At 32.8% G+C, this 12,384-nt stretch overlaps 1 protein-coding gene across 2 annotated transcripts in view; it reads right to left on the reverse strand.

Annotated features, from left to right (window-relative positions):
• The window catches only part of LOC133188449 (deleted in lung and esophageal cancer protein 1-like), a 50,732-nt gene that overhangs the window by 10,652 nt on the left and 27,696 nt on the right, over window positions 1-12,384 (reverse strand). For both annotated transcript variants that reach the window (XM_061323884.1, XM_061323885.1), the window contains exons 18-31: window positions 12,072-12,214; window positions 11,757-11,910; window positions 11,064-11,174; window positions 10,392-10,522; window positions 8,507-8,766; window positions 8,219-8,370; window positions 7,602-7,708; window positions 6,948-7,018; window positions 5,970-6,101; window positions 3,087-3,304; window positions 1,946-2,065; window positions 1,520-1,611; window positions 1,339-1,417; window positions 96-284 (exon numbers count right to left, since the gene is read on the reverse strand). In XM_061323884.1, coding sequence (XP_061179868.1) covers window positions 96-284; window positions 1,339-1,417; window positions 1,520-1,611; window positions 1,946-2,065; window positions 3,087-3,304; window positions 5,970-6,101; window positions 6,948-7,018; window positions 7,602-7,708; window positions 8,219-8,370; window positions 8,507-8,766; window positions 10,392-10,522; window positions 11,064-11,174; window positions 11,757-11,910; window positions 12,072-12,214 — 1,959 coding nt within the window. The remainder of the gene's footprint in view (window positions 1-95; window positions 285-1,338; window positions 1,418-1,519; window positions 1,612-1,945; window positions 2,066-3,086; window positions 3,305-5,969; window positions 6,102-6,947; window positions 7,019-7,601; window positions 7,709-8,218; window positions 8,371-8,506; window positions 8,767-10,391; window positions 10,523-11,063; window positions 11,175-11,756; window positions 11,911-12,071; window positions 12,215-12,384) is intronic.

Consider the following 12,384-nt stretch of genomic DNA (forward strand, 5'->3'; position numbering starts at 1 on the left):
AGATGGTTAGACAGTCTGACGCAGGACAAAATATGATCAGAAAAGCTCACTGAAACTTTCCAGCTCAGGTGAGCTACTAAAGATAAATGAATTACAATAAGGTTATGGTTAGGTCGTAGAGTCTGCATCTGAGTAGCTGTTGTTCTATCAGACAATTCCTCATTGGTAGAGGGATCAACATCCACCATTAAGAATGGCTTGGTGGTCATCATCCTGAATACTAGAGGGGTCTCTGTGTTGTTGGACAGCATTGCAGTGCTGATTCTTAAACTCTCACTGGATACCTGAACAAAGCAGACAAACAGAACTCCACTACTTTCATAGGTAGAAAAAATAGTAATGCAAAAGACAAAAGTTTGAACATTTGATCCACAAACACAGAAGAAAAACTGGAAACCAACATCAGAGAGTTAAAACTAGGTTACCTTGGTGTAAAAGTGATGTACATGTAATATAAAGAATTAACACTTTGTAATCTAAAAGTGATGTACATGTAATACAAAGAATTAACACTTTGTAATCTAAAAGTGATGTACATGTAATACAAAGAATTAACACTTTGTAATCTAAAAGTGATGTACATGTAATACAAAGAATTAACACTTTGTAATCTATCAGTGATGTACATGTAATACAAAGAATTAACACTTTGTAATCTATCAGTGATGTACATGCAATACAAAGAATTAACACTTTGTAATCTATCAGTGATGTACATGTAATACAAAGAATTAACACTTTGTAATCTAAAAGTGATGTACATGTAATACAAAGAATTAACACTTTGTAATCTATCAGTGATGTACATTTAATACGAAGAATTAACACTTTGTAATCTATCATTTCTTACATGATGGTTATCTGATTACAAGATGTATTACATACACATACATATAAATATTACATACAAGCAAGCTCCTTAGGCTTCTCTGTAACAAACTCTTAACATAAGCAAAAAAAAAACTCCTACTTTTCCCCACTGGCCTTGGTGAAATGTCCTTGAATGAGATACATTTCAACATACATATTAATATGGTAAGGAGCATTTTCTTAAGACTTCAATTCATTAACTTTTTCCACAACATCTAGCGCAAAAATAAGGTGTTGAAAATATTTCACGATCTACAGTACCAAAAGGACTCGGTCATATTTCAGTTTTAGAATAGAGATTAAATTTCTCTGACAGTGTATACTTTTGTATAATTATATCTAGAAGAATTTTTTTTTCTCTAGATCAAGTTCTTTCCTGAGAGACTGAGGCAAGCAATCACTTGTAGACATAGAATGTAGCACTACATCTTTTTATTGATTTACCTATCATTATTGTCAATAACTCACCTGGCCTTCTGCCTGTAGCAGATCACTCATGGCTGATCTGTACCTCATACCTTCATCATCATGACACTCAATGGTCAATCTAAAATCATGACAAAATTAAATCTTGCTGTTGTACTTGAAATACAGTTAGATAAGTATAGGAAAGTGACATATATATCTGAAAGCTTTAATGTAGACTTACAGTGCTGGTTTGATGTGGGCTGTCATTTCTAATTTTAATGGATCCACATTGTATACTTGACCTCTCTCCACTTTACCTTCCACATAAGCTCCCTGTTTATAAAAGCAACATGTAACTTCGCAAGATATCTAAAGCCTCTTTTTCAAACTGCCCTTCCAAATCATATACATTGAAGTACAAACATGAGACCATATTTTGATCTTCATAAGTTTTGCAGGAAGTAATAATCATTAATGTAGTAAGTTGTCTGCAACTTTGCAAGTAAAGAGACAATTTCAGACCCATGTTTTGCAGAGAAAATTATTTGCTGCAGTACAGAATATTATATTAAAGTACTATATATATATATATATATATATATATATATATATATATATATATATATATATATATATATATATATATATATATATATATATATATTACCTTATCCAAGCTCATGTAACCTAGGGCAAAGCCATAACAATCCATGTCCTTGATCACTTCTTCTGTTGGGAATGGTGTGAAAGTAAAGTTTACACTTGCAAAGCCTCTGGCTGGGATAACCTAAATGAAGACATTGTGGTTATCTTGACTTTATTATTACCAGTATTGTCTTGAAATGTTTATTTTTTTTTTGTTTATTTTTATGCCCCCATAATTGAAGATTCAGGGGTATATAGTTTTTGTCCTGTCTGTCCATCTGTCTAGTTGTCTGTTTGTCTGTGCTGTCTGTTTGTCTGCAAAAACTTTAACATTGCCCATAACTTTTGATTGGTCAGAGCTATGGCTTTCATATTTCACATGTGTATTCCTTGTGACAAGACCTTCCTTTGGGTACCAACATATTTGACCTTTTGACCTTTGAGTTTAACCTACTTTTGAAAAACTTTAATCTTTGCCATTACTTTTGAACAGTTGGTGCTAGGGCTTTTATATTTTGTATGTGTATTTCTTATGACAAAGTCTTCCCCTGCGTACCATTAATTTTGACCTTTGACTTTGGAGTTTGCCACTTTTAGAAAACATTAACCTTGAGGATAACTCTTGAATAATTGGTGGTTAAGCTTTCATATTTACCAGGTTTATCCATTGACACAAATCCTTTCTTTGGGTAACAACATTTTTTGATTGCTTGACCTTGGAAGTTTGACTGCATTTGAGAAACTTTAAACTTCATCTTAAGCTACCATATGGGGGCATCAGTGTTTCACAAACACATCTTGTTTCTTATTTCTGTGGACTAAATTGATCAGAACTTGTTAATTTAACATGAACTTAAGGGTTTTTTTGAACCTAAATCATATTTGTAATTAACTATGCTGTAAATACAGATTTGGTTGTAAAGATGTAGTTTTTAATCCTGTTGGAAGAAGTGGACGAAGAAGAATATGGATGTAATGGTTAAATTGCGTAGAATATAAGACAAAGCAGAGACTGGGTGAAACCAGTAGCATATCACCATAGATTATTAACACTCACCAAGAGGCCCATGGGCCTCAAAGTTTACCTGTGTCAATGTCCATATAATAAATTGCTTTAAAAACGTAGGTGGTAGAACATTTAGGACCTAGGAGTAGCTGCTTACCAGCTGTTTTGTTTTAACACTGTATGGAGCCTCAGCTGGCACACCCTCATGGGCCTGGTAAAACACAGACACAATGGGAATCCTCTTGGCCATCAGCTCTGCTTCTGTAGGGATGGGTTGTGATGTTTTAGTACTGACTTGTGTACGGGTGGATCCAGCCGAGGTGGATGGAGTGTTTGGTAAAAAGTCTGAGGGTTGTCTCTTCACAGGTTTTGGCACTAAAAGAATCAGTGTAATATGTCTAGTCAGACACATGAATGCAATGATTAACCTTAATGTAACAATCAAAGACATCATTACATCAAAAGGAAAAAAAAAAAAATAAAAAATAAAACAGGACAAAAGGACACATGCAGTTACACTGTAAAATAAACAAAAACAATACTTGGCATGCAGGCACCCATCATGCAATAATTAGACTGGTTGATATGTTAGTACAGTAATTGTGATAGAATATAAAACTCACCAAAAGGACTCCAATATACATTTTATGACACTTATTTGATGGGACCTGTATCTGCATGGCTCTCTTACATAAATGTTACAACACTATTAATTCTAAGTAATAGTTTTTTTTATTATTATTATTTTTTAATTGTTTTTTTTGTTCTTGCTTTTTGATATGTTGGGAGGAATTCTTAATTTTCAAGGTTAAAATTATTGAAATAATTCTTCAAATAAAATCATAATACAGTATCAGGTATTGTTTCTTGTCTTATTCAATGGCAATGGTCTTATTCAAAGAATAAGGTATAGTCAAAAGAGCCTTTTGGTTCCCTTGTTTTTGGATGGCTCTTAGAACACTGTAATAATTCAAAATCAATCAACTGTAATCATGAACTATTAATTGAAAAGTGACAGTATGTACTAAAGAAACTGGAAGGTTATAATTTTGTCCAATTTCTGAATTTTTTAAAAAATTAATTTTAAACCATTTTATGGAACACTTACTCCAACTTAATGCAGAATTTACCAATTTTAGGTTACACACTCAATTCTTAAGCATAAATCTTGGTAGAAAAAAAAGATGGACATAAAGGTAATATTGCAAGGGATAAAGTCTTTTTTAATTATAAACACAATTTTTACAGTGAAAAAGTAATGTGATCCGCCTCTCACTGCATATTAAGTGTGTCAAATTTTACATGTACATGACATCATAATGACAAGTTTATACATGTACTAATTTCCCATATAAATTAGGCCCCGTTCTCTAATAGAGTAACTTTAACTGAGCTGCATAATGAATATTCATAATTTTATTTGGAACATCTCAGAAGTTTTCATAAGATTAAAAGAATTGCTAGGTGTTCCGAATAGGTGTGCATCAGTTCATCAAACTGACGCACCTTATTGCAGGAAACCAGTCTTCTTTATGGTGATTTTCAGGTAATTTATAATAATCTGTATATACTTCTTGCTTGTTTATAAATACTAATGATAAATTTCCTGTGAATGCGCACAATACATATGGTATACAACAAAGTGCAGAGTAAGTTAGAGTATGTCTGATTACATGTATGACAATTAGTACATGATTAATTAGTAGGATTGAGCAGTCAGTGTAGATGTCACACAGACTTACCAAAGACTTCTTCACCTGAGTACAAAAGTTACACACAGAAAATTTAGACATCATCCCGCACCATGCAATATATATAAAACAAAGGCTGGAAATTTACACATGGAGGTTATTCATGCTAACTACACAAGAAAGGAATTTCATGCATGAACATTTCATTGTGAATCAACTCTGTCATATTGTATACTCTAGTGGAACACAGGAATTAATCTATAAGTATCCTATTGCTTCACATAACATACAAAGATTTCCATGTTAGATGTAATTACATGTACAAAAGCCAAGCAGAAATGTTCACATGTTAACTTCTTTTCACCCCTGTGTAAGATATACTGAAGGAAAATTGTTTTAACTACTGAAGAATAAATTAATGTTTTCTATTTATCCCTGGCCACTAAATTAATGTTAACATTATGAAAGTGATTAGGTTTACAATTTTGCATATTTTTCACTGGGATATAAGTTTAATGTAGTTGATACTTATATACAGTGTTAACTATCTAATCCTATACACCTGTGCGATCTGTTTCACTGTAATCTGCATTCTGAAATTATTTCCGTTCCCACATGACTATTTTTCATGTTCTTTAACCTGTACAATCTGATCCCCTGTTTATTCCAGCATATTAAATTTTGTCTCCCAGTGCCTGGCTGATTAGACAGGTTTATCTGTACTTTAAAATGATTTTCTGGCTTTGTCACAAATGGTGAGATCACATACAATGCAGACTTCATCACTAAATTTATTATCAAAATTCCTCAGATGATCCCATTTGACACCTCTCCAAAGAAAAGTAAAACTCTCTGAATGAAATATGAGCGTAAATTATAAATTAACATAAATTTATATTTCAAACAGTGACAAAGCATAAAATGTTTGTAAATTTATGCAATTTTTTGATTCTCTAAGAAAAAAAAAGATTTTATTAAGAGTTGCTGGTGTCAAAATCACATTTTAAGGACCTTCAAAATAATTTTCTTATTTTTCATATACATGTATTATATTCATCAGAATTTTCACCGTAGGTATGGGAAGAAAAAGACATCTGTGTGCCAAGTATTTTCTCCTTCAAAATATTTGCAAAATTAAAGACCATATCACTTCCATCAATCTCAAAAGCATGTTAATGCCCCTGACCCTATATCAAATGATCCAAAGTAATAAAGGAGATTTACATATAATTAAAAAAAAGCATCAAAGGTGAAGCATTATTAACAATCATTGCATTGTTTCAATATATAGATTTTTTTTTTTAAATAATTTTTCTTTTAGTGTATTAAGAAGGACCTATGAAACCTACCTTCCCAGGGAGGTACAATTTCCTTGCCTCTATTGTCCAGTTTGGGGAAAGCTTCCCCATACGTCACAAGCAGATCCAGAGTTTTCTTGTCATCTTTCTCCACATTGAATATACTCCAGTCTACCCGCAAATCTGAGTACAATAGAGAAAACGTGCCAGCATTGACACATGGAAAACAAGAGGCCCATGGGCCACATCACTCGCCTGAGCAAATTGGCTAGGAAAAAGCACAAATCAGTGGACCTTTTCACAAAATATCTAATGACTGAGACAATTTTTTTCCAATTCTCTTATCTCAGCTATAGTTGGTTTCAAAAAATCTTACAATTTAATTACATTTGAATACATAAAAAATAAAACTTAATATAAAATTGATAAATTTTTAAAAGGAAGAAATTACCGAAATGTCAAATTTTAACCTTAGTCACAAGATTTTTTGTGAAAGGGGCTACTGTTCAGCATTGAAAAGTATACAGGGGAGGAGGCTTGAATTTTAAACCTTCCATATCAATATAACAAATAGTTTTGTTGTTCTTGAGCAGAAAATTTCATGTCATTCCTGTCATGTTAGACACAGAGCAGTCATACAAGCTACTTCCAAATATACCAAAGAGTGGAACTGATAATTAATTTGTTAGATCTTGATCTTGAGATTTTAGCACATTGCTGAACATGGCAATGTTTCTCCTGGACTGTTTAAGACTCATGCAGATTCGCTGGACAGCTCTTTAGGTTTGGTTCTAAAATACCCATTCCACCTCTGATTATTGGTATGACTAGGGTGTGTATGGGATACAGATGTCACACATCTCTTGAGAGGATTACTGGGTTTATTACTATCCATGTATAATCTAATCCTTATAGATATTCCAAACAGAAATTCATTATGCTTCATATTTGACATTATAATTAATATAGAGATCAACTTTAAGTTTTGATCTGAAAAAACAGATCTGTATTAATCAAAGTTATCCTTACCAAAAGGACTGGTATTGTTGACCCTCATTGTTCTGTTAGTAGGGGCTACCCCGGAAACATGAGTACCAAACCTAGAGAATAATGACAGATCTTAGGAGGAATTTTAAGTCAGTGCAAGTATATGTATAGTCCAGTCAATTTTAGCTAAAATGTAGGCCCAACATCAAACTACAAGTAATTGCAACAGAAATTATTTTATATATATATATATGTGTATATATATATATATATATATATATATATATATATATATATATATATATATATATATATATATATATACATGATAGGTGAAATTTAACATTTACAAAATAGAAGTAAAAAATCTTAGAAAAATCTAATGAAGGGAAAGCATATTAGATTTTATTAATATTGACTAATAATTTTTGTTGCAAATAGTTTGACATTTATTGATAAATTGACTGGACCAATGGTCTGCTTTTCACTCCGGCTCATATCAGCTCTTCTCTATGATTAATATGATGACCTGCAATGTAATATCTGCAATCAAAACAAATCACAAAACATATTATAGTGTTCAATATAATCCAGCAACCTATTTGAAATTTTTCAATTTTCATGAACCGGTACATGTACAGTATAATATTCTACATTTCACAACTTCTACACTTACTAAGACACCAGAAAATTTACCTGATGATGGGTTTCTGGTCAGGCTGAGCTGCAGTCATTTGGAATTTGAGTGGACAGCCCACAGCGGTCATGCTAATAGGAATGGAAACTGCAGACATGTCTCCCACCTGCAACATTAAATAGAGGCTATATATTAACAATGATCAATGCTTACAAAACTGAGACAAAGTTAGGCCATAAAGTAAATGATAAAGACAGATCAACAAAACAATGACTCATATTTGATTTGGCATTTTATCATTTTACTTAAATTTTAGTTTTGGAGTTGTGCTAGTTTAATTATTTTGTTTAATTCATAGATTGAGTGCTGAATCAAATATACAGCAATTTCTGTCAAATTCAGTATCAATACAATTTCACAAGATTTGATCTCTAATAAATAATGTAACTCTTGAAAAATAAAAAAAAAAAGCACTGAAAGCATAATTTATGAATAACAATAAAATTCAAACTGAAACAATAGAATTAGAATATTACTGTATTTGATCAGTTAAGACTCCTAACTTAAGAGTCTTTTAAGTTGTATGAACATGCATGAACTGTTTTTCATCTTATAGTTCAGATAATCTGTTTGACACAGTGACGCTTCACTGAATTTCAGAAATAATCTCACTGACCTTGACAGTCATGATATCTGAGTATTTGCCCCACATATCACAAAAAGATGTCACGTCAATGATCTCCTCTCCAAAAGGCATCAATGTTCCTGTGGAAGGACTAGGCACAAATGCAGCTCCTAAATTTTGACTCAGCATGATTCGGTATGAATCTGTGTAAATAACAAGAAATTATTGTCATACAGTGGTAATTTTTAATTTACCTGGCCAACAAAAGACAATTGATTGGATTTCAGTTTTTAAGGAGCTGAAGAAATCTCCAGTCTATAAAAGGAGAGTGTGACCTACCACTGGCTGCCCTTGCTGAGGTCTTTGCCATAGGATCAGCAAGATTGGGGGTCTTCTGTAGAAGGGCCCTTCTCTGACAAGTGGTCATGTTTCTGTCTACAGGTTCTTGTGGTGGGGTGGGGGGTTTAGCAGAAAAGTACTCTATAGCTACAGTGTAAGGGGCCATAATGGCCGACTCATTTCTGATGTGGAGATACAGCTTTGAAGTAGACCCTACCTCAACTTCACCAAAGTCCAGGTGTAGATCAGCAGAAAAATTACTGCAAAATGCAAAATGTATAGCACAAGTTTATGAAATGAAACTCTTTTGTAATCTGCATTTGGCTAATGCACTGATGTTTGAGGCAATTTAATAAGTGTAGTTGATGATAGTTATTTAAGCTGTTGATTGCAACGTCACAATAAAATGAAGCAAAACATCATGTTTTGCGACATATTAAATATAAGGCGCCAAAAAAATCAATAGTTTCTCAGGCACTGCTGCATCAAGTCAAAAACTACCACATTGATCAATTTTATTGACATACAAAAAAGGGAAATAACTCAATTTTCTATTTTAAGGAAAGTTATTCCCCTTTCCATAAATGCTCATACTATACAGACGTTTTTATTAGATGAACAAAAAAAATGTAGAATAACATTATTTACTATTATACCTCATATATATAAATAATCACTAGTAAAATAGAATCTGATTGGTCGAGAAGGTCACGTGACCGTCTTGTTTGCCCTACAACAAAAAGTCGTGTTTCACGTCGTGTTCCACGATTGTGACGTCACAATTAAACGACTGAGGAGTTAGATTGTTTATATCATTGTTTGATTGTGTCGATTTAAATGTGTAAAATGTAAATATTTAGAATACTGTTTTCATGGGTGGGGTTTGAATGTTACTGGAGTGAAAATCACACTAACTTGTCACGTTGGAATGTTTTTTTTTCAAATAACGAGCGGCTAGTGGTGTAACTTACGTCTGTTTCATATTGTTCTTATCAAATGCATGTTTGCTTTATTCGTTGGATCATCTTTATAATTCCTGCATTGTGATTAATTCGGTATAATAAACAATTTATTGCATGAATGTTCGGGAGACATGAAGATTTCTTCGCCCATGAAAAATCATATTCCCCTCGAGCGTTGCCCTCGGGGAATATGATTTTTCATGGGCGAAGAAATTTTCATGTCTCCCTCACTATCATGCAATAAATGTACAATGTTGAATACATATTATAATTATAAAAAATGAATTATAAATGCTAATATCAAAATCCTGCCTCTCAATATTCAAAAGTCATAGGTTAAATTAAACTGCCTGGGGTATTTTTTGCAAAGTAGGTAAAAGGTCAAGGTCAAGTGAATTTTAATGCAGATATTATTCATACTGTCTTATAACAAACAGTGCACATGCTAAGTAGCATAGACTTAACCTTTAAATGTCAAAAATTTGCTGTATATCGGCACTATGAACTATTTTGAAAAGTAGATCAAAGGTCAAGGTCGATAACCATGGTAATTTACAAAAGCCAAAGTGCCACCCTATATATGTGCAAAATATCAAATCCATACCTCTTACAATTTTCGAGATATAGGGTGTCACAGACAGACAGATGCTGGGTAAAGTGATCCCTATGTGCCACTCTGCTCTGCTGGTGACACAAAAATTGAACAAAATACATATATTGCATTCAAATAAGATTAATTATATTATCCATTTATCAGCTCTGCTTACATGTCTCTGGTAAAACTCAGTTTGTGACTGTTAAATCAGCATTACTGGTTGCAAATAACAAATGAGAGGACATTTATTCCTAATTTAAAAGTGAAATGCATGATTTGATGCTTTATGTTGTGCTGAATTTCTGCAACATGAAACATAATGTTTTACCTTGCCATGTGTCCTTTTGAGGAGACCTTGAAGTTAGCAGACAGGCCCTTGACCTCACAGAACAAACCCAGGTATAAAGGACTCTCAATCCCCTCCACCATACATGGGATTCGAAGGTCAGAAAACTCACCCTGTCATACAAATGCCTCTACATCAATACACTTAAAAATATTTCCAAAAGCAAGCAATTTTAAGGTCACTTGTTATAAACAAACTTTTTTGAAATGTCATGAAAATAAACAAAAAAATGTTTATATAACTAAACTGAATAAGTTTATCCTTAACCTTTCTTAAGTATTTTACCCCTGATATCTCGAATGAAGTTTTGAACCACCGAGTTCAAGATAACAGGGTTTGACTGTAGTTCTGTGGAGAAAAGTTAGGTAAGTTGTGAAAATATGGATGTATTCATACTATACAAACTATAATACTATACAAACATACAAAGAAAGATACATTTGCTTGACAAACTTTGATCAGAAAATGTTCCTTAGATGAGCTAAAACATTTGTGTGAAGGAAATTTCAAGATATTATCAATGTTAATTTTTGATTTAAACTGCCCCACAACCTGATTTGTCTTTGAATGCTGTATAATTCTACACTTTTAATAGCATCAGCTATGTACATCAGTAAAACTCAGGAGATTTACAAGTTATATAAATTATCAGACCTCTTTGTATGCTACAAAGCTGACTGTTATGGGTTTTTCCTCCCGTGGGTTGAGCAGACCACTGGTAACATCCAGTTCTATACCACAATCTTCAGTATGGGTTCCCTCCACCTACAATTAATAGTAACATAGGCATCATTTAAATTTTCATCAAAAATTAAAGAAAAACTGTATTGATGCTGTAGACTTATTTTATCCTTGTTGGATTAATTTACTCTCTGTATGGTCACAAATTAAATTTTATTTAAGACATAAATGGCTATCCAAGAAATCTGCATAATCTACGACTTGCAGATTTAACATAAATTGTGATTCTGCAGAATTATGACCCCATGGAAAAAAAGTTTGTTTACGGGATCTACAAACAATATCATGCCTCTGATGATCTAAATACAGATAGGTGTTATTACAAGCTACTTATAGTACCAACTATTATTTGCAAAAATTTCTGTTTGAAATTTGTTATCTTGAAATCAATTAATTTATGCAGCTGAGGAAATATTCTACATAAATATACAATGAAATATTCACAAGGAAAACAAGGTCTGAAAAGTTGTGCATATTTCTCGCACACAAATAAAAGTTGATTTACATACATACAGCTAGTCTAATGAATACATTAATCACAACTCTTGGTGAAACAACTTATTAAGTATTTACTGAAATTATTGACTGATAAATGTATGTAATAACCTGTCCCAGAGAAAACTGAGATGGCAGTAAAGTTTGGTTGATGAGGATTGCCTGGTACTTGACAGGGACTCCTTTATAAACCTCATCCATGCAGATCTGACAGGAGGAAAAGCACACAGCTGGAGTCTGCACGTCCCCAACGGCAGCAACATTACTGAAGAAAGAGGGAAATCAAAAATTAACACAAATATGGTCAACAGACTATTAAACAGGCAAAATTAACTTATTAAGAAGTAGCCTCTGTTAGATATGGCACAATACCAGTATGTGATGATCAAACTAAGAAAAGAAAATTTAATACAGATTATAACCCACATTTTATTCCCATCTTCCACCTGCACTTCAAAGATGGCTTTAAGTGTGTGAACAGAAGAAGGCTTGAATTCTATGGTGATCTTCTTCCTCTCCAGAGGTTTTAACTCACCACCAGAGGGGGTGAATTTAAACTCACACTCAGCCTGTAGGAATAAACATGAACATTATTGACATATTGAATAACCAGAAGTCTCTGATGACACTGTAGCTCTACTTGTCTGTACATATAACAAAGGAAACGTAGCACTTGGATTTGAAACTTAGAAGCATGCAGCAATAATTAGAATTATGTATCTTAATGTAGTCTACTTCT

Source organism: Saccostrea echinata, unplaced genomic scaffold (genome assembly GCF_033153115.1).
Source record: "Saccostrea echinata isolate AGI-Se365-2 ecotype Australia unplaced genomic scaffold, CSIRO_AGI_Sech_v1 ptg000016l, whole genome shotgun sequence".
In the NCBI taxonomy this organism is placed as follows: domain Eukaryota; kingdom Metazoa; phylum Mollusca; class Bivalvia; order Ostreida; family Ostreidae; genus Saccostrea; species Saccostrea echinata.